Here is an 18,672-nt window from a genome sequence, read left to right on the forward strand (position 1 = left end):
CCACTTTTAAATTTCATAACGTTAAAAATACCTTTTAAGCAGACACGTCTGTTCACCATAAACTAATTTTCTTAATTTCCAGGGGGAAGAAAACTTTTCACTCTTCGTTTTTCAGTTTTAAACTTTTTTTAAGATACCTGTGGTATTAAGATTAAAGTGAAATTAAATTGTTTTGTTTGCGTGTCTTTTCTATAGCTTGCTGCAAATCCCTACCTCTTTATTGTGCTCTGCATAATAAATCAGTTCACCTGATGTTATTGATTTATACCTTTACTATTATTTTATAAAGTCAAAATACATAAAATATCTATCTCCAAAATCTCAAGAGACAAATGATTCATGATTTTTTCCCATGTATTTTTAGCGTAGTAAAAATCTCAACAACAAAAAAAGAACTGTGTATAGTCAAAATGATTTATGTCTGTTTTCAGTTTATTTTGAGTGTTTTATTAAGGACATCATCAAAGATGCATAAAGGCATATCATTATATTAGAGTGTTCTGACTCCTGGAAGAAAATCAGAACCCTAAAAAAGACTGCACAAATATTCATATAACTTTTCATGATTCAAAATGCCATGTTTATAAAGGCCCAGGCCAGGCAGACATCCTCTCCAGTGTGGAAGGAGCTTGCATGAATACACCAGTATTCTTCACCTTACATCTATGAGAAGAGGAGCTGCTTATGTGCAATGTCTTCAAATCCTTCTTTTCTGGTAAAAGACAAAATAATAATAAAAAATATATATTTTTAACACTTAACAGGCTACACTGTAGGAATTATATTTATTTCTGCTTTTCAAGCAAGTTCGGTAGGATTTCTAGAAGGATGCTCGTTATAATTACATTTTTTTTTAACATTTTTACAGTTTTATAATGAAGTATAACAACTTTTGCTACGACTGATCTAATTTGTTTGATTTTAGTGTGAAGTTTTAAAATCACGGAAATCTTAAAATCAGGGGAAAAAATTATACATTTCTAACAGTAAAAATGTAACTGAATAATTTAGTTGAACTTTGGTATTCTAAAGATTCAGTAAGAACACACAGCATCACTCTTTCTCACCTTTATCAGATAATTTCTTACAAATCTGTAGAAACGTCTGTGGTGGGATTGAGTTGAGCACTGAGGAGACATCTGTATGTCTGCTTCCAAAATGCTTATTGTAGGTGGTCTGCAGTTTGCTGTTTTCCTGATTATTGATGTGGCTGTGAATCACTGTTGGGACTAAAATGTAAAAGAAAAGTGTCATTCTTCTCTAATTTGTGTGCCATACTGGTGCCATAAGATGACAAACATGTTCAGCTTTCTTTAGTGTGTAAATGTTGCTGTTTGAGTATGAAAAAGGTCTGCACAGCTACAAAGCAGGCACAAAGTCCACAAGGGAGTTACTCTCTACTGTATATCAGTAAGCACCGTTTCTGAACTCCCTCCTGAAACGCCTCGATTATACTGTTGAGTTTTCTTCCAGGAACGTCCACGGCACAAACACTTAAATAGTTCCCGCCCAAGGCATACATAAAAATAAATAGATGAGTCCTGGTCAAAGACTATAGATATAGAAAGACAGTTCACTCCTATTACTTATGAATGGGAGAAACTGCAACGCGCAATATGGCGGAATACATACCGCCTTGTAAGTAAAAGAGCCAATCACTGATTGATAAAGTCATTGCGTCAATGGAGCTGCAGTTAGAAGCTCACGCTTAAAGCTGCCGTCGGCAACATTTTTTTGATCATATTCAGTGAAATCGACACTATAATCTGACAGAACAACATAAATAAAGTGGTTTTAGAAAAAACCCGAGCTTCTAACTCCACCTGGAGCTTGTTATTTGTTTTGCAAAAATCCACAGCTCATCATGTTCATCATGTCCAATCAGCGCAGGGGGGTGTGAGATCTGACTGTCAATCACAGATCGGGCACACGCCAACCCTCGCGCACGTTACAATCACATACACACGCCTGAAGTTCGCGGAAGTTCGCGCAGTAACGAAGAGTGATGGCGGAAAATCAAGTAAGCTCATTTAGAGTATAAATGACGTTAGCAATTGCAATCTATCGGTAGATTAGCCAGGACAGCATACCTCCAAATACTCCATGGTGTTGATGGATGCTGATGAGACGGGCGTGTTCCAGGGCTCTCAAGTTTTGAAGACAGGTAAGAGTGACACCCAGCCGACGGGGGGTTGGATACATTTTTGTCATTGGTTGTTGCGTTAAATCTTACCCAGATACAATAGTGCTATTTTCTGATTGGCTATTGTGTAGCTCGACGCACAACACCAGAGGAAACGCGCTTGATTCATGCCGGTTCCACAGTGAGAGCGGCGCGGCCAGAGTTTTGGGCGCTGCGGCATATTAAATATATTACAAATAGTTTTTCAGCGTGAGAAATACAATGTGTGGCGGGAGAGCGTGACAAAAGACCGAAATGAGTGACTGTCACGCTCAATGCGTGACACTTGAGAGCCCTGGCGTTCACTGAAAATCTGGTGCACACGCACTGACGAGCATGAACTGGGTGGGAGGGTATCCGTTGATAGTGGGGGAGGGGCATGAGAGTTGTAAACATTCAAAATTTTCCTAAATCCACTCAATCTGCCAGACTTGCCGACTGGAGCTTTAAGACTGCACATGCGCATTGGCTGTTCTAGCCTGAAAATAAGCTTTGTTAACGCTATTTGATTACAAGAAACAACATTTATGGGTCAGTTCATGTCAGATTTTGTTGCTGATTTGAAATATGTTATTTATTTGTGAGTTCGACAAGCAGTTTTTGATATTTCAGGATTCCCCCATTCAAATAGATAGGACTTGGTCTTGGATGCCCGAAATAGCTGCCCGGAGGCGTTGCAAATATGGCCGCCGAGGAACAGACTTTCCTTGAAAGGGACTTTGGCCTGGTTGATTTGGGTAATGGTGTGTTGAAACTTGCAGTTATGGTAAGGGGTGTGATATTTCTGAAACATACTCAAAGCGGTTGACCAATCACAACACACTGGTCCAGCCAACCAATCAGAGCACATTGCACTTTTCGAAAGGAGGGGTTTCATAGAGACAGGAAGTAAATAGAGCGTTACTGACAGACTGGGAAGAGAGGTGCTACAACAATGTAAAATATGTGCAACATAATTCGTTTTTTTTTACCATGAAAACCTATTCTATAGTAGACCCTTTTAAGACCCTCAAGACTTTGTAAAAGGGCATAATAAGGCAATTATTTAACAATATTTTAATGATTATAAAGTGTACTTTGTAATTGTCAACTAACTGATGGATTAAGTCAATTAACTTGCAATTCAACTTGTAATTCATTGCATGTCTAGTTTACTTGTTTGTGTTTGCATTGTGTCTTGGCTACTGACAGGGTTGGTTGTCTTAAATTTCAAACAATGTAGTTTGGTATTTTAGTCATCTTCATTTATATAGCGCTTTTAACAATGTAGATTGTTCCAAAGCTGCTTTACAGTGATAATAGGAAATTAAAGTAACAGATTGTTTTGGCTTTATGACAGCTCTAGAATAAAGTTATTTTCCAGCTAAAGTTAGTTTTGATTGATTCGCTTCCGTCGCAAAGATCATTAGTTATTAACTTAGGGGCCGCTAACACGACACCGTTTTAACAGAAAACTCTTAAGTTCACTCTACGCAAACTTTAAAAAATGCGAACCTGTGAGAACGCTGATAGCGTGCACATGCGTATTAAGAGTTCATTCTATAGGTATGCGCGTTTGAATAATGTGCGCAGGGATGTAGTCCTTCCCTAAAAAACCAACCCTCAACAAACTACTTGTCTGGCCTAAAAATTTATTATACAGAATTGTATCGCTTCGGCGTAGCCACGTGAACCGGAATTATCCCGACAACGATTATCTGTACAGAGGTAAAGGGAAGGAGGCCTTCACAGGGGAGGGACTAGTTGACTCTTCAGGACTGCATTGTCATTTTAGCCTAGTTGAAACAGAAGTGTTGCAGGTTTGCCGAAGCTTACCAATACCCCTTGCTGCTATACCATGCAGCTTATTGCACCCATAGCGAGAGTTGTTCCCCAGAAGCTCAAGTTTTGATTGAGGTGGGCGGTAGTTGTCTCTCATTTCAGTCTGGGTATAGTAGTGGACAGCATGACTGTGGTTAAAAGGAGCAAAGATTGCATGGTTCTTCATAATCCCTGTGATTCGGACAGAATATAACACAGACATTGAGATGTTTCAGTCATAATAAGATATCTTTGGAACCACAAGACCTTGACATTAAATAAGATTCAAATGCCTTTCAGTGTATACACCTATAATGTAATTCTTAGAACTCACCTTGGGGTAATCCAATAAAGTCAGTCTGGTAGGTTGACCTGTACTGGGCACTCAGAGCCTTTTGGATTTCCTTCTCAGTCAAAGAAAGTTGAAGAGAGGAACTACCATCAAAGTGTTTAATTTGATCTGCATTATGTCTCCACACCATGAATGCCTTTGTGATAAAAGAGATAAAATGATGGTACACTCTTTCCAATGTTCTTTAAACTGGAAAAAGTTTCTTCAGATTAAGATGTTCTTCACACTAGCCTTTAAGACCCGTTCACACCAAGAACGATAACTATAAAGATAACTATATTCGCGTCTACAACGAAGAACGATAACGGTCTTTTTATTCTAAGCATGCGCACTCGCGCTGCGGTTTCAAAGTAGCAAAAATGGATGACCTGCTGCTGCTTTACTTTACACAAAAACAGCAAAAGAAAAACAGGCGCTTTTGGGTACACGATATCCTTAAGAGACGAGAGGAGTTGGGAGAATCCGTCACTCTGATTAGAGAGTTGTCGTCTTTTGAAGACAAATTTTATTCATACTTTCGAATGAATCAATATCAGTTTGTTTACACGTCTTTTACCAGGGCAGCAGTCCTCAGCATGCTACGTTTTGAGCGCATCTAAACAGTGAATCTAGCTAGCTAGTGTAATCGATCTAATCTAACAGCGAATTTACTGGAGCTGACGAAGTCAATAGTGGAATAAAAACAACGCCGAGTCAACACCAGGGTCGGCGCCAGGACATACGGAACGAGGGGGCCTCGATGTGTCACTGGGGGGGCCTACGGCGCCTACCTACACCCACTTTTAATAAAAAATAAAAAAACATCATGCCACCATATACCCGACACCTTTATATATATGGGTGGTTGACGTGAACTCAAATCCAAAGTGGAAAAAAATATATTTCTAAAATGCATGTCAAATGACATATAATTATATTGCTTAATATGTGAAAAACTCAAAACTGAATGTGTCCCGTTCTATTTCCTTATTTATTAAGCATTTTATTAACTTTTTTTGTGTGGTAGTCCCACATATTGTCCACCGGTTTGACAACATTTTTAATGTTAATATTTAATTCAGAGATTGTGTGACAGATAAGACAAATATGCACAATCCTCATCAATTTGTCCTAACTATATTCCCACATCAAAAGTAACCAATACAAATTCACAATCATGTTATTATCCTACTATAAGATGTACATATAGGGACTTTACCCAAACATCTGGATTATATTCATTATAATTAGTATAAAACCTAATGAAGCTTCATTTCATCCTTATATGTGCATAGTGATGATATCATTATTATACTATTCAACACTTTTTACATTAATTTGTGCATTGAAATGCCTTTTCCACTTATAATTCAGTTGGTCACACCACAGGACACTCCGTCACACCATTGGACAACAAGAATTGTTTCCTTTTTAAAAAAAAAAATATATATACATAAAAAGGCAGGAAAAATGGTCTGTGCTACCTTTATAGTCTTTATTCTAAATATTTAAACCACTTTGCAGTCTAAAAACATTAAATTATAAGATTAAATGGCTCTGAAGGAAAGAAATGTCGGATACGTTTTGAAGTAACACCACAGATGTAATATAACACCACAGATGTAATATTGCATAAAGGTTTAACAATTAAGTTTATTGAGCAAAAGAATGAAATTCATCATGAGTAGGATTACAAGAAGTAATTGCTCTGATAAAAGAACATTTAGACAAAAACTGCATTAACAAATATAATTAAAACAACCTGCAACCTGTTTCTCACTCTCTCAAAAATTGTCTGCACAATGGATTGTATTGCAATCACAATGTTTGAATCTGTTTCAATAAAGATCAGAAAATCTTTCAAAAAATCAGAAAATCTTTCAACAACAAAAAATTCAGAACATCTTCAGTGAATAAATAATGTATCCACAAACGTATTTAATACAAAACATAAAAAAAAATAAAAAATCAGTACATCTTCAGTGAATAAATCTCTCTCTGCTTTCTTGCCCTGTATTCTGCCTTATATATTCTCCAGTTCTTCCTTGCTGCTCTCTTTCCCCTCTCTGGGAGATATGTTTTTTAAATAGGTCTGTTGTTTCTTTTGAAGGAACTCTGCTCTTCGAACTGGGTCTGCATCTCTGCGCTGTCTATAAAGCACTATATAACATTTTTAACCAAAAAAAGTGGTTATGTTGTGAATATAGATTTTATTTAACATGTACAATTTTATTAAATTGTTTTAAAAAATACATATTTTGTAATATCTAAGAAAAAAGTAGTGTTCCCCAAATTCATGTCTGTGGTGTTACATCAATGGATGTCGCCCCTTGCAGAAAAGGGGAAAATCTGTTTGGACTATATGCTTTTCATCGGGCCATACCTGACAAGAGAGATACATTTATATGATTACTGATGTCCTATGCGTTTTATTAAAAATACAACATTACTGGTATATTGTCTGTGGAGTTACTATAGAGTCTGTGGTGTAACCAGGAAAGACAGTAACAACACAGACAAATTAGCCTAAATCCAGACTTTTCTAAAATGGAGGCTGCCATCATGATTATTTCAAGATCAGGGGATATTATGGAAATATTAATAAGTATGCATTTATCTAAATTTTTATTAAAATATGTAAAATCTGCAAGTTATCAACATAACATGCAGACACTAATAATGTGCGACACACGAAATTGTCAGGAATTTAGCTAACTTTAAGAAATTGAATAATGTGCTCCCCATGCACCCCTCAGATCAACCAGCACCTGCAATGACCTTTACACAAAATCATGATGTCTATCATGGAATCTATATCCACAATATAACCACTTTTTTTTGGGTTAAAAATGTTATGTAATTACATTCCATGATATCTCTCTGAGGTATGGTGGGAACATGCAATTTTGTTACAAATGCAATCTCTCAAACTCAATTAAATATGTATTTTAAAACTAAAGTTTATCTATTAATAGTGCACAAATTGTGTTTATCCTACAGAATACAAAAATGCAAACATTTTAGAATTGATTGGTATTTAAAGGGATAGTTCACCCAAAAATTAAAATTCTGTCAGTAATTAATTACTCTCCCTCATGTTGTTCAACCCTGTAAGACTTTCGTTCATCTTCGGAACACGAATTAAGATATTTTTGATTAAATCTGAGAGCTGGATCACTCCTCCATAGGCTTCTAGGGGATTGAAACTTGCCGGCCTCGAAAAGTTATTAAAGACATCGTTAAAATAGTCCAAGTGACTACAGTGGCTCAATCTTAAGTTTATCAAGCGACGAGAATACTTTTGTGCGCAAAAACAAACAAAAATAACGACTTTATTTCAACTATTCATTTCCTTCTCTGTGGGCCTCGAGTCAGTTAAACTAGTGTGATTGCGTAGAGCTACGTCACACGTAGGCTCACTATTGGCCGGCGCTGGTCATGTGTGTGATGCGTGTGACGTACAACAACAGAAGCGTACGCTGTTACCTGGTCACTAGTAACCTGACTCGAGGCCCACAGAGAAGGAAATGAATAGTCTCATTACGGGGTTGGAACAACATGAGGGTGAGTAAATAGAATTTTTATTTTTGGGTGAACTAACCCTTTAAAGTGAATTTAAACTGTTGTAAAGTAGAGGGACACCACTTGCCACCACAAATGAAGAATGACCCACCCCTTGATAGAGCCTAAATCCACTGGTGTGACAGCCATTTCCACCAGTGTGACGCTGATTTCATGTCACACTATAGGACAGTGCTGTCACACCAGTGGACGTGTTCAAGATCAAGGCCAGTTTGCGGCCTAGCTATATGAGAGACAGTCTTTAATCCTGACTAACAGTGTTAAGGTTTACATTATTTTCAATAGTCAATCAATATAAATTGATGAAAATTTTCAGATCAATACTTAAATAACGTCACACCAAAGGACTGCATAATGGATCCCATTTCCAGCAGTGCACAGAAATAGCAATATTATCAAAATATTTGAGACAGAACTCACCTTGTGTGCAGTCCATGTGCTCCAGTGAGGTCTACTGTACTTCATGGATGAAGAAGGGCCCCTCTCAGTAATAGGGTGCCCAAATTAATGCCTGTTTCATATCTACAGAATGGCGTCACACCAGGTGGACACCAGTTTTGCGGACAAAATGTAATGTGTCATAATTATTCTAAATGGGGACCTTAAGACTTATAACCTTTAGTTTCATTAAGTTAACACTACTATAATATCTATTCAAGTATTTTAATGTATTTAGACTTATTTTTCATTTAATTAAAGTAGGTTTAAGATAAGGAACGCTAACCCGGACAGTCACGCCAGTGGACAAATGTCATGTTTAAAACAAAATATTTACATATTTGAATTATAATGCTCATTAGTTACAGATGTATTAGTTCTGGAAGATTAAACTGTATATAAAAACTGATATTTTAATAAAATATTATACATTTTTATTTATATTTGTCACTATGGACACAAAAATGGAGCGTCACGTCAACCACCCATATATATACCACGCCCTTTTCACTGCAACTTCAAAAGAAACAATAGCCTACAATGTTGTCGAAACTAGCGCTGCATAAGTTACCTGAGGTAATTTTGTTACACTAGGATTTGCTAGCCTGCATAATTATCTCATCATTAATACTTCACCATTTATTCCAAGGGTACGACCGATTGCTCCATTACATCCATTTTTTTTACTTGTCCTTGAAAGGGGGTTTTGACTTGTCAAACAGTGTTGGATTTTTCTGTAACTTCAATGAACTTTTCCACAATGTCGTCTGCATTTTAAATGCACGAGCGCAGTTTTAAACTGGAGTGGATTCTGATTGCTGTCAGTGTTTTATCGTTCGACAGCAGGAAAAAAATCTTTCTAAAAGTGACCCCAACGATCTCGTTCCTCATTTCTTTATCGTTACAGTTGTGGTGTGAACTGTGCTATTCTTTAATATAAAGAACGATTTTTAGAACTATATATTTATCGTTATCTTTATAGTTATCGGTCTTGGTGTGAACGGGCCTTAAAGGCAGGGTAGGCAGTTTGTTTCTAAAATACTTTTTCCCAAATTTGTTTAAACTGTCTTTATATACCAATACATATCTAAAATGTAAGTACACTGAAAAGGAGAGTATAAAAATCGAGTGTCTGTAGTCCTCTCAGGGCTGCAATAAACACAGCTACTCTTTCCATTCGGAATGAATGCAATGATTGGCTGGGCGACTGTCACTCTCCCTCGCTACCATGGCTACCACCCCTGCTGCTACAGGAGCTGCCCACATGCGCGCACCCGATTGACTCGCTCATTTCGAAAGAGGAGAGGCACGTACCGGCCGGAAGGTAGGAAGTCTCACAATTATGGCAGAGAAAGAGCAGTCAAAATTCCCAGTACCACCAGTACCTGCATATACAGTCAACGCAGGCAAACAAGGTAAAAAAAAAGGTGATGTCACTCCATGCACTGCGCTCCTCTAGGCTCGGAGCTGGTAAACGCGTCCTCATGTGTTTTGGGGGCGTGGCTTTGGAAGGAGCCCAGAAGGGATGGGGTGGGAGTTTCTCTGTTGGATACTTTCAAAATCCAGCAGTTTTCTGCTAGTTTCTCAAACTTACCTACCCTGCCTTTAAGAAATAAAAACTGAAAGGTTCCTTGTGGAACCAAAGATGGTTCTTATGGAATCTTTGTAAAAAATAAAATTAAAATAAAAACCATTGGAACCTTTATTTTTAAGATTGTACATTCTAATGTTTTTCCAAACATGTATGAGACTTTCTTTCTTCCATAGAACACAAATATAGTCCTACTGTGCTTTTTTTAAATTTAACAGTATACACATTCATACAAGCATTAGTAAGCAGACGCTTTCAAATTATACACTACAAACAAATCAAATTACAAAATGTGCCATTCACCTGGCTTGGGTGTGGGTTGTTCCTTCTGTTTCCTGATGCTGTGGCAGACCAGGCAGTCTTTGACACAGGCTTCCAGCAGAAGTCTTCACTGTATGCAGTTGCTCCCATTGGATCATCCAATGCATATGAATTTCTATAGATCTTGCCAGATGTTTTCGGCCTTGTGTTTGAAACAGATAAAAAAAAAGAAGAGAGAGATGATTCTCAACTCAGATATTTTGCATCACTTCTGTTAACAGGAAACTCCCCATATTAGAGTTGAAGTAGATGAGATACAGGGCTCTCAAGTTGTGAAGACAGGTAGAGTGACACCCAGCCGGGGGGTGGGGGGGATGGATACATTTTTGTCATTGGTTGTTGCGTTAAATCTTACCCAGATACGTGTGGCGGGAGAGCGTGACAAAAGACCTCAATGTGTGACACTTGAGAGCCCTGGAGATAGGTCTATAGATTAAATCTCTTTGATGAGAAGTTTCATGCACATCACATTTTTTGTTAACATCTACATTAAAATGGACAGTGAAAAAAACATGAACTATACTGAAGTAACACTGAAAATGAACTAAATAAAACATTTTTAAAAAGCATATCACAATATAAACTTGTCTAACCATAATTTGCCATCTTGACAGATATGAAATATCTGGCTCTGTTGTCCAAACGACATAATGTCTCCAGAATCTGAGATTTATGTGCTGTTCACCAGAACCTCCGTCGTTTTACAGTGAGAATCAAGAAGATAAACTTTGAAGCCTGTTAATGCCCATCTAATCGGATGTTTTCTGTAAGATGGCGTTGTTAGGAAACGCACAACAACGGGTGCGCGAGAGGAAGCTGACGCTCCGCGGGGGTCTTTCCCCACGTCTTTTTCCTCACCCAAAAACCAGCTGATAGTGTCAAGCGACCAAAGAGGTTGTAGACAGCACACTGAAATCTATATTCCAAGTAGGCTATATGATTACATTTTGACTGAAATAATTACCCTATAGCCTATGCAAAACAAAATATTAAAACATGCAAAGCATGTGTATGCATTAACTATACTAGTCTACAAGCTGTAGGCTATTTCCTTTCCTTTTCCTTTTGTTTCTTAATACTAAAAAAATCGTTACCGTTAAAGAAACAGAATCAGTAAATTCGAGCCAGTTCGATTTTATTTGGGCGTAGCGCCGCTCAGTGGAAAACATGATATAGTGCATTTCAAGATTTCCATTTTCTTTTAATTATTAGCTATTATTATTGCCAGGGATCACAAAAACATACACGAATGGAAAGTAATAATAATATATAGGCTACATGTGAGGAATAAAAAGCACTAATTAAAAAATAATACAATAATAATAACAACAACAACAATAAAATAAAATAAAATAAAATGTCTCGACAAAATATATTGCATCCTTTATCAAAATAAATTAAAAGGGCAGCACAGGTTTACCGTCTTGAGTTCTTGGAGAATTTACAACGATGATTGTGAGAGTTGTCAAGGAGCAATGAAAGATTGATAATAAAGTACTCAGTCTTTTTTTGTTTTATTCATGTTACAGAAACTTTAAAGATTACCATTACAAACTCAGAACCAACAACGATGACATCACTAAAATATTAAGTCCTAAAACATTGCCTGTGATTCATCTATGTCACGTTTATTAAATCCGCGTGTTATGAATTTTCTAAAAGAGAAAAACGAATCAATAAATTAATACATGATCAATTATTGTAATAACATTTTCACTAGTTTGTTTAATGTAAAATTCGTGCAGCTAGGGATCTAATCAGCTTTTGCATTTGCACGACTTCAAAACAGGCACGCAAATAAATACAGGCTATGTGAATATGCAATTGAGTGATAAATATGGACAGTAATGTATGCTTTGCGTTCTCATCAGAAAATTTGGCGGAGCTTATAGGCCTACTGTTGCTGATTGTGTACGCAATAAATTTTGTTTGCGGCAAAAATAATTTTAAATGCTTTTGAAGCGTTCCTTACCAAATATACAAAATTAAATGTGTTTAATGCTTTGTAAAACTCACAACAATTTGTGTTAATTATCTAGGGGGATTAAAACAGTCTTTAGGGGCCCAGACCCCTCCAAACTCCCGTAATTCGCACCCTGGTAGAAAGTACACTCTTCTTCTTTTTCTCTTCCGACAGTTATCAGCGTGCAGTTGTGCTGTGAAATCTTTGAAATACTATGTTTTTAAAGCAAATATTCATAATACAATTTGAAACCTTTACTTCGACGACAACGGTGTACTTACATGTACTACAGTGTGTTCACAGCAGTACAAAACGGTGTCTGATAGAGTTGTGACGTTCGCGAACGAACCGATTCTTTTGAACGGCTCATAAACATGAACGATGGGAGCCGAGTCGCGGCTGAAGGGGAGCCGTTCTTTCTGTCGTTCTTTTTTTATGCGTGTTTCACACAGATGCACACAAATTAGCTCCTCAGTTATAGGGGAAGGGGCGCACCCAGCGCAGGGGTGCTACTGCCTAACAGCATGATGATAGTTGTGCACGCGCGCGCATCCTTTACGTGAGTACTCCAGTGGGAAAAAACCCTACGTGCTGTCATTGGGTAGGAGCAGAGCCAATGACTTATGCCGTCACATGGTTACTCCAGTAAAAAAAAAAAAAAAAAAAACCCCACTAAAGTAACACTAAGTTCCTTTGTAAATAAATACAAAGGAACTGCTTTGTATTTATTTACATTGCATTTTGTGTTCATGTTATTGTATCTACAGTATATATTTACAACTTTAAATAGTTTTTGTTTTTTATCAAAATGTTCTTGTGGTATTGTATGAATAACATAAGTCAACATAGCTTTACACATACACATACTTTGTACTAAAGGTAAATCCAAAATAGTGATATCACTTTCTAAGCAGAGGGATGTTGTGCAACCCTATGGAATATAGTCCACACATGACAAATGAGGTAATAATCAATATTTCAGAATAATTCAAACTCAGATATTGGTGTGTGATATCTGAGTTTTAATTAATTGACTACAAATCTCACCTCATCATTCCTCCCAGTGATTATTTCCAGGATAAACTGAGATTCCCCCAAGCTGGCTTCTTTAAACTGACTAAATATTTAAAAAGAGCCAAAAGAGCCGTTCTTTTGAACGGCTCTTTGAAAGGAACGGATCGCAAAGATCCGGATCTCCTCAAAGAGCCATAAATCCCATCTCTAGTGTCTGAAACTATTGCACTTGCACCAATGTATGGTTTTTCATATTCACGCGCCGTTGAAAAAATGTGACGTTTCCCCGATGAACAGCCAACCACACCTCAGCTCTCGTAGGGACTATAGTGCGCCGACAGCCAATCGCGGGCGCTCAGGACTTGGCGGTAGCCAATAGGATTCGTGACTGTATACTGTGTCTCTCGTGAGCGGAGGGTTCTGCAAGCACTTGGAAGAGCGCGCATCGGTGTTATTGTACTTCAAAGCCCCATTATCTAGGCATCCACAGAAGCTGCAAATAGAGAAGACTGGTGAGTTTTGTCAAAATAGGCTTGTCAAGGCCTTAACGAACTATTTTTTAAATTGCGTCGTATATTACAACACATTTACCTTGGTAGTTGCGTGGTAATTTCGTGAACGCAGGGCGAGCAATCTTTGTCAGAATCTATTCGCCAGTCATTCAGTCATAGTGAAATGTCCTGAATGGAAAAATCGTCTGAAGATAAAAAAAATATTGCATTTTTCTTGTGAAATGACAGTATTAGAATAGTCTTCATTAGGGTGGGATGTAATATTTACAAGGTAGCCATCCCAGCTAAAGCAGTTAGCTTTTTGAGGTCTTTTTGGGGTGTTATTGTGTCAGTCAGTGACGTGCTTGGCATTGACACAAAAACACTAAAATACACCCCGGATAGATTTACCAGTCCCGAGGGAATGTTCTCGTCATTTTGTGCATTTTTCTCTCTGAACGGGACGTGTGCGGCCGTGTTCTGTAATATAATATGGTTGGCTTGCGGAGGATATACTCTGCGTTTTGCCCGTGAGTGGCGGGGGATGGAGACGGACGGGGTGTAAGCGACATTCAACTTAACTAATAAAATGAAATTCATCCAAGCTCGTCTCCATTGCTTTTTCAACTCGCATAAAAGCCCGATGGTCTATTTCAGGGAACGCCGGTGTTTTCCAAGAGAACTCGAGCGAGAAAGAGGGAATACAATTATATTTATACTGTTTCCCACCGCCAGTGTTGTGTGTGTGTGTGTGTGTGTGTGTGTGTGTATGCGGCTCTGGTTAGCAGACATAAAGGGAGAGAGCGAGAGGAAGCCATGTTGGCTCTGCTAGCTGTGCTCATGTGGCTCCAGTTGAACGGCGGCCTTACGAGAGCGAAACTCCCATTGCATTGCGCTTATAGTTACAGACACTGTGTCCATACCGACCGACTTCTTCCATAGGGGAGGCGAAATATCGGAAGGCGGCGGGACAGGGGCGAAAAACGGACAAAGTGCGGTGATTTTAGGTCCTAGAAATTACCCAGGAATGTGGGAGGAGACAATTGAGGGGGACTTTCTCTCATGAAGACAGCTTTTTCAAAATGGAAGAAGAAATATTATTGTTGCAGCATTTAGGCATTTTAAGGCGGGCCCTATGTAATCTATCTGCCCGCTCATGGTCGATGCTGCTATCAATGTTCCGTTAATGAGAAAAACACATAATGGAAAATAAAATAGTGGGAATGAATATTAAATCATTAAATATGTTATTTTATTCACGAAATGGAGGATGTCCTTGTCTTTCACCCTGAACCCGAGGCGGTCTTTGTGCATCTCACCATCCATCTCAATAATATGATTTCACTGCACATTTCATCATTAATAATTTTTTCAGTTAGTGCAAGTATGTCCATCACAGTACATAATAATGACTATATATATATATATATATATATATATATATATATATATATATATATATATATATATATATATATGTATAATTAATTTTAAATTGTAGTGAACAAATACATTTTAGAAGTAGGCCTACATCTACATTTAGGAAGCATTTACAGGAAGCAAATGCATAAATCCATATAAATGTGTGTGTGTGTGTGTGTGTATATATATATATATATACATATATAAAAAAAAAAAAAAAAAAGTTATAATAAATAATTGCAATAATTTACAATTTATAAAATGAGTATAGCTTGTGTCACCTTCATTTAGTTAAGAATATCTTTTTTTCCCCAGAGAGAAAAGATGGGTAAAGATCCAAGGAAGCCCAGGGGAAAGATGTCCTCTTATGCCTACTTTGTGCAAACCTGTCGTGAAGAACACAAAAAGAAGCACCCTGAAGCCAGCGTTAACTTTTCTGAATTCTCCAAGAAGTGTTCAGAGCGATGGAAGGTACTGTTCTGAAAAATGTGGATGCAAATTATGCTGTTATATTGCATAAATATTATATTTGTTGTGCTTTTAGGCTTACTTAGAAAAATCTTTGCAAAAATCTGTTTTGTAATGTAACTTGCACTTTTTGATACAGCCTTTTCTCGTTCTGAACAGACAATGTCTGCCAAAGAGAAGGGTAAGTTTGAGGATATGGCTAAGCAAGATAAGGTTCGCTATGAGAGAGAAATGAAGAACTACATCCCACCGAAGGGAGAGAAGAAGAGGCGGTTTAAGGACCCCAACGCGCCCAAGAGACCACCGTATGTTCAAGCTTTGCACTGCTATTGAAAATAAAGGATTTTTCAAGATGGTTTGGTTTGAATGCATGTTCCCCCCCACCCCCCTCCCCCCCTAGGTCGGCGTTCTTTATTTTCTGTGGTGACTACCGCCCTAAGATTAAAGGTGAGAACCCAGGTCTTTCCATCGGAGACATTGCCAAAAAGCTTGGAGAAATGTGGAACGGCTCAGCGGCTGAGGTGAAGCAGCCCTATGAGAAGAAAGCTGCGAAGCTTAAGGAGAAGTACGACAAGGTAGTGTATAGTTTCTTTTTTCTTTCCTCCCTGAGGACTCTTTAATATTCTCAAACTTGAAAATGCACCTGCCCTATTTGTTAATTTTTTTAATCTTCTGTAGGATATTGCCCTATACCGCACAAAGGGAATTGCAGGCTTGTCCAAAAAAGATGGTGGGGAGGATGATGATGAGAACGAAGATGAAGAGGAGGAGGAGGAGGAAGATGATGAGGATGATGATGAGTAGATTAGCTCCTGATATAGCCTAAGTTCTTGTTCATGCCATAAACCCAATTGTAAACGATTCACATCTTCAAACGTAATACAGCAGAAACAAGAATTTGTTAGGCTGTGTATATGCGACGTTTTTAAGATGTACAGTGTTATTCTCCTTTTGTAAAGTTAACACTATGTGTCTTCAGGCTTTACATTTTTCTTTTTTATCTTTGTTTTTCGTTAGTGGTAGTTCTTTCCAGGAACAGTGTATGGTTGAATATGATTTGAACTGTTTCTCTGAAGGTGCATAGCACAGGTATCTGGTTCATGTAGATCTGTAGTGCACTATCATATTAGTTTTTACAAATATTTTTCGTATGTGCCGTCATAAGGTCCTTTAACTGTACTTTGAATACCACTCTAATTACAAGAATGCAGCTTTGTTTGACATTCAAGAATGTGTCTGAAGTAAACATTTCTTTTTTTAGAAAACTGTCCTGTTTTTTTCTTCCATAGCTACTGTAGTGACAGAATTTTAGGATATTATACTTAATATCTGAAGTTATCGGTCCATGTGTGCATTGTATTATAAACTGGTTCGTTAATATTACAAAATCAACAAAGAAATGATCTGCATCGGCCAATTAAACATTGCAGCACATTTAAGACTAAACGTTTTTGAATTTTCCAGTTATGTACAATATAAATTCATTTCAGAATGTTGCTTCACACAAAGCCTTACCCAGTGTTGCATGAAGTCGTGCTCTGGCATATGAATTAATGCAGTGTATTGGAGCGTGCCATCAAAAATGAAGAGAAGACTAGCCTACTTGGAAATGGAAATGTAGACACTCACTCTTATCAAACAGCATAAAGGTAACCTAAAAATCTAAAGGTTTTTGTTAATGACTTGAAATAAGCTATGTGACTGAACAAGAGCATTGACTGTATGCTAAGGAATACGTAAGCACAGCGACGCCCTGTGGCCGTGATGTGTAACTGTTTACTGTAATACTACAGATCAGATGATGTCATCTTATTCAGGTTTCACCTTGACGTCTTTTACAAGGTCCAATGCTGCAAGGATGGACAAAATAACAGTATATGCTAAAGCACCTATTTAAAGCATTGTATCTACATTTTTTGGGTTAAATGACGTCTGATATTTCTGTTTGTAAGGGAATTTGTCAGTTGCGATAAGGATTACTCAAGATAAAGGGAAGCTCACAAGTCCATAAGAGACAAGCACTTAACTCTTTCATATTTGTCACAACGCATTTGTAAACCAAACAGTAGCCTACTTGTTGACATAATTGACTTAATTACTTGACCTGAAGGCAAATATCTGGAAGATGGAAAAAGACAATAACAAATAACGCAATGCTATAAAAAATAACGCAGACTCTATTTAGTTCCGCCAGAGGGCGCTTTAGGGGTGCCGTTGACAGTTAATTGCAACCCCAATCAGTTTAAATAATGTGGTTAATGGAGCATTTTGATTGTAGTTGACAAAGCTTTGAAGCAAAAATAGTTTTTGTTGAAATGAAATAAATTATTTAAGATTGCTGATTATAACTGAATTAAACCAACCTGAAAAAACAAGGTTTTACTGAAGCATAACTGTCAGTAGATATAACCTGATTTCACCAGCAAGGTAAAACTACTTAATTGATGAAAGTCCTTTTCCACCTTGATGTAAATACACTCAAAAAATGAACCAATTACCTTTACTTAATTTAATTAAAGATATGTTTTACACACAATTTAATTTAGTTCATTCAAAATAAATCAGTTTATTGTCAACTTAATTCACTCTAGTATGTTTTACTTAACTTTTTTACATTTCTGTTGGTCCAATCTATTTTTTTAAAATTAATTTATTAAAGTTTGCTTATCAATCATGAAGTGTCATGCGTCAATATACACAATGTATATAATGAACCACTAAGCAAGGACAAGTGTTAGTACTGAGCATAAAACTTTGAGTGCCCACAGTGTAAGCACAAGCACTCTTCATCAATGGTACCCACAACATTAAATAACAGAAACAACTCTAAATGTCCAACATAACTGAACATTAAACGCTAACATAAACTACAACATATTTCCCTTTACTGAAAAGCACATAACACTTAATCCCTTGCAAAGCATGCTGGGAATTACAGATTTACTGCCCATTTATTGTCAATAAAAATTATTCATGTAGTTTTAACTCAAATTAATTAAGTAAACTTCACTTTTAAATTAGGTTGATTGATTACAATTAAATTAAGTTGGGACAAAATGTTAAAGGTAC

General features: G+C 37.2%; 2 protein-coding genes across 2 annotated transcripts; one reads left to right on the top strand and one right to left on the bottom strand.

Moving 5' to 3' along the window:
- Positions 1–524: 524 nt before the first annotated feature.
- LOC130105792 (testis-expressed protein 26-like) lies at positions 525–10,377 on the bottom strand. Its single transcript, XM_056271979.1, has 5 exons — positions 10,228–10,377; positions 4,317–4,470; positions 3,998–4,174; positions 1,068–1,229; positions 525–712 (listed from the first exon to the last, which is right to left on the bottom strand). The coding sequence occupies exons 1-5, from the start codon at positions 10,333–10,335 to the stop codon at positions 582–584; spliced, it is 732 nt and encodes a 243-aa protein (XP_056127954.1). The 5' UTR covers positions 10,336–10,377; the 3' UTR covers positions 525–581.
- A 3,210-nt stretch (positions 10,378–13,587) lies between these two features.
- Positions 13,588–16,862, top strand: hmgb1b (high mobility group box 1b). Its single transcript, XM_056271980.1, has 5 exons — positions 13,588–13,734; positions 15,451–15,606; positions 15,763–15,908; positions 16,004–16,178; positions 16,282–16,862. The coding sequence occupies exons 2-5, from the start codon at positions 15,460–15,462 to the stop codon at positions 16,405–16,407; spliced, it is 594 nt and encodes a 197-aa protein (XP_056127955.1). The 5' UTR covers positions 13,588–13,734; positions 15,451–15,459; the 3' UTR covers positions 16,408–16,862.
- Positions 16,863–18,672: the final 1,810 nt, after the last annotated feature.

The sequence above is a fragment of the Rhinichthys klamathensis genome, unplaced genomic scaffold, assembly GCF_029890125.1.
Source record: "Rhinichthys klamathensis goyatoka isolate OS25496 unplaced genomic scaffold, OSU_Roscu_1.1 h1tg000329l_1, whole genome shotgun sequence".
Taxonomy (NCBI): Eukaryota; Metazoa; Chordata; class Actinopteri; order Cypriniformes; family Leuciscidae; genus Rhinichthys; species Rhinichthys klamathensis.

What these genes read in the sequence shown, in the direction of transcription:
- LOC130105792 (XM_056271979.1), bottom strand. Translation starts at nt 10,335, where the DNA reads ATGGGAGCAACTGCATACAGTGAAGACTTCTGCTGGAAGCCTGTGTCA. An exon ending in ACAACCCACACCCAAGCCAG is followed by an intron (nt 4,471 to 10,227) that starts GTGAATGGCACA and finishes TTTATCACAAAG; the next exon opens with GCATTCATGGTGTGGAGACA. An exon ending in CTTTATTGGATTACCCCAAG is followed by an intron (nt 4,175 to 4,316) that starts GTGAGTTCTAAG and finishes TCCGAATCACAG; the next exon opens with GGATTATGAAGAACCATGCA.
- hmgb1b (XM_056271980.1), top strand. Translation starts at nt 15,460, where the DNA reads ATGGGTAAAGATCCAAGGAAGCCCAGGGGAAAGATGTCCTCTTATGCC. An exon ending in AGTGTTCAGAGCGATGGAAG is followed by an intron (nt 15,607 to 15,762) that starts GTACTGTTCTGA and finishes CGTTCTGAACAG; the next exon opens with ACAATGTCTGCCAAAGAGAA. An exon ending in AACGCGCCCAAGAGACCACC is followed by an intron (nt 15,909 to 16,003) that starts GTATGTTCAAGC and finishes CTCCCCCCCTAG; the next exon opens with GTCGGCGTTCTTTATTTTCT.